Consider the following 3,521-nt stretch of genomic DNA (forward strand, 5'->3'; position numbering starts at 1 on the left):
CATGCATTTTCTTCCCAGAGAATGTAGGCTCAGTTTGCCAAGTGTTAGCTTATCAAGGTTCAGTTTCTCAGATAGTTTCTTCACTTAGTTCAGTTTCGTCAGTTAACACTGGCAGTGTTATTTATTCATCAAGTAACTTTGCAGCTGTGGGAAGCCAGAATGATTCTTGCGTTTCCTTGTAAAGCTACAAGGCATCTTAACTCCCAATGAAATTATGCAAAAAAATTGATAGTGGAGGCCATGGGTGGCATGGAAAGGTAACTACACATCTGACCATAGGAAGATATGATTTACTGTTGGGCTCGTCTCTTCAGAATTGCCAACACAATACCTTGTCGATGCATCAGGGACTCAACTGGTGTTGTCAACCTCGCAGGAATGCCCATCAGCACCAGGTGGTCACCAGAGGTTGGTACTAGTGCTAACAATCTACCTACTTCTAGTCTTGTCTTCAAATTCACTTGACCCATGCATTAGCTAGTTGATGGACACGACCTCATCATATATCTGCATCCAGGTTAAGAGGGAAATTCTGCAGAGCCGAGTCAGTGTCACCTCAAAGGTAGCTACTCTACTCTACTTCATCATATATCTGCATGCTTGAATTTAGTCTGTCCTCTCGTTTTTAATCACCTACTCCCTCTGTTCCCAAATACTTGTCTTTCTAGGCATTTCAAATGGATTCAACATACGGATGCATATAGACATATTTTAAAGTGTAGATTCACTCATTTTGCGCCGTATGTAGTCACTTGTTGAAATCTCTAGAAAGACAAGTATTTGAACGGAGGGAGTACTAATTTGGATGCATCTGAATAAACAATTGAACTGAATTTGATGGATGGGATTAAACTGAACCTAGGTTGTGGATCACAATCAATACTAGCACTAGTGCCAGCAGCAATGGCAATGGCAATGGCAATGGCAATGGTCCCTCTGTTTTCGTTAGTGCAACAGCCGTCGGCTACTACGGTACCTACTCTTTTTTCTTCTTCTTCTTCTTAAATTGATTTGATTTGATTTGATTTGATTAGGTTTGATCAAGCAAGCAGCTTAATCAATCAGTCAATTTTTTTAACCACAACAAGAATAGAAGAATCCTTAATAAATTGATTTGATTTGATTTGATGAAGCAAGCAAGCAAGCAAGCACAATCAATCTTTCTTTTTTTTAACCAAAAAAAATAAAAAAGAAGAATTGCAATTGCAGGCACCAGCGAGACGGACAGCTTCGATGAATCCAGCCCATCAGGCAATGACTACCTGGCACATGTATGCCGAGAATGGGAGGGCCGGGCACGGCAAGTGAAGCAGGAGCACGTCCGGCTGGTGCTCATTCGGATCGGAGTCGTCCTCGGCAAGGACGGCGGCGCTGTGGCCAAGATGATCCCCTTCTTCATGATGTTTGCCGGCGGGATGCTCGGCACAGGAACACAATGGTCTCTGCACTTTTTCTTCTTCTTCTTCTTCTTCTTCTTCTTCTTCTTCTTTGCTATATATATGTCACAACAATGTGATGTGAATGTGATGTACATATATATAGGTTCTGTTGGATTCATTTGGACGACCTGGTGGATCTCATCTAGAAGAAGACTGCCATGGTCTGATTCACACTAGCATGTTCGTCACCAGACCACTGTTTGTCACCTTGTCTTGGTCTTTGTGCTAGTCGACAGAAACTGCATGCAGTAACTGTCGCTGCAGAAGCTAGAATATAAACAGATTCACACTAGCAGAAGACTGCCATGCCAGACCACATTTTGTCAATCTGATTAATACGTACACTAGTGCAGGCCTTTTGATAACTTGTGGCCTGATTTTGCTCAGGCTAGTGAATGGACTGAAATGAAGGGACTTGTATGGGAATGTTTATAAATCAACCAAAATAAGCTTGAGAAGCCAATCATGTAACAAGGTTTCAGAATCTCCAGGAAACTCATTTAATGTTGCCGTTTGTGGTCAATGACACTCCATCCATCAGGGTGTGCTGATGAAGAGCTGCCGGCCGTTGAAACTTGAAAAAAAGGCACACTATTACAAGGTATCAGTTCTTATTTCACCAGGCAACGCTTTTGCAGGGTCTTGCTGTTGAAGACGAGCAACTAGTAACTGGAGCAAGCAGAGCGTGAACACACGCCTCATGGAGTCAGAAGTAGAGATGCCGGATGAAACCAGCTGATCCTCGTCGGAAGATCTTCAGACAAAGAGAGCCAAGACGCCAGGATCGTTTCCTGGGCAGCGCCTCAGCTCTGGTTATTCCTCTTCTATGGACAACTCTCCTGCTCCTGCAACTGCATTAGATAGCTCCCGTACAAACGAATTAAGTTGTATATTTCAATGTCTAGTTTACCTGTACTATTTTTTAAATTTGTCAATGTTCTGATGAATGATCATTTTGAATTCTATAATAATTCATCCCAACAGCCATGCTATGAGTAGAATAACTTAATCTACAAACCCCTAGTTATATGTCATTTTGTACGGAAATTTGCGATATTTTTCTACGATAGTTTACAACACAAGCATTTATGGCATCTTAATCAGAGATTTACTATATATCAACCACACTCATCAAAGCTATGAAACAATAGACACAATTATTCACTTAAACTGAATACAATGCCTTGAGGATTTGGTGCCATACCTTGTTTCACAAAAAAATGTATCCCGACTCTGTGAAGAATGCCTGCTATCAGCTGTGGAATAAACATGACATATCAGCAGGAAACATTTCTTGTGTTTCTAGTGTGTCTATATTTTCAAATTTCACTGATTAATAATTTGCAAAAAAGATCCAAAAACATTATGAGTTAGAAAGTACAACAGTGCAATTTATACATAAATTATTATAATACCAGTTAGAATACACCCTAAACTATTGCACATTTACATGGTGATTTTCCTGTGACCTTGCTTTGTAGTTGACCAGTCAATGTATGTGGCATTATAGTAACCATAAAATATTTTGAGGAAAGGCCATCATTGCTAGTTTTGTTGAACTTAAATACTAGGACTAGGAATTGCATCATTCAAAAGTTTGGAAATCTACAGAGGATTACACTAACCCAACTACCAAGGTGGAGCTTGGTGTCTCACCGGCGCTTTGAACACCGGCGAGCATGCACACGGCAGCGTCGCTCGGGACTGTGCAGGAGTGCGCGAGGGAGCTGCACAAGCATGCGGGAGAGTGTGCTAGAGTGGCTCTTGTCCGAGGAACCATGCAGGAAGAGCTAGGGCTGAAGGTGCCGCGCGGGCAAGGGCTCACAGGGAAGCTCGGGAGACGGACCACATCAGCATGGTATGGATTGCAGGGGAAACTCAGAGGCATGCATCTGCCAGAGCGAGGCATCACCACCGCCACCGGCAGTTCTGCTCTGGTTCACGGAGCTTCAAACGTACAGGAGTGGAAGCTTCATTATGGCTCCACAAAGCCTAGGAGGCCGAGATGTACCAGAGCAGGACACTAGTGCAGAACCGGGCATTAGCACCGGTTCGTAAGGCCCTATGGTACCGGTTACATAA

At 42.7% G+C, this 3,521-nt stretch overlaps 1 protein-coding gene across 1 annotated transcript; it reads left to right on the forward strand.

Moving 5' to 3' along the window:
- The first annotated feature begins 596 nt into the window (after positions 1-596).
- LOC119349930 (epimerase family protein SDR39U1 homolog, chloroplastic-like) lies at positions 597-1,631 on the forward strand. The gene is made up of 3 exons (XM_037618021.1): positions 597-613; positions 863-972; positions 1,210-1,631. Exons 1-3 carry the CDS (start codon positions 597-599, stop codon positions 1,614-1,616), a joined length of 534 nt encoding a protein of 177 aa, XP_037473918.1. The 3' UTR covers positions 1,617-1,631.
- Positions 1,632-3,521: the final 1,890 nt, after the last annotated feature.

This window comes from Triticum dicoccoides, chromosome 1B (genome assembly GCF_002162155.2).
Source record: "Triticum dicoccoides isolate Atlit2015 ecotype Zavitan chromosome 1B, WEW_v2.0, whole genome shotgun sequence".
Classification (NCBI taxonomy): domain Eukaryota; kingdom Viridiplantae; phylum Streptophyta; class Magnoliopsida; order Poales; family Poaceae; genus Triticum; species Triticum dicoccoides.

Coding starts and splice junctions, on each gene's coding strand:
- LOC119349930 (XM_037618021.1), top strand. Junction 973..1,209: donor AACAGCCGTCGGCTACTACG/GTACCTACTCTT, acceptor TTGCAATTGCAG/GCACCAGCGAGACGGACAGC.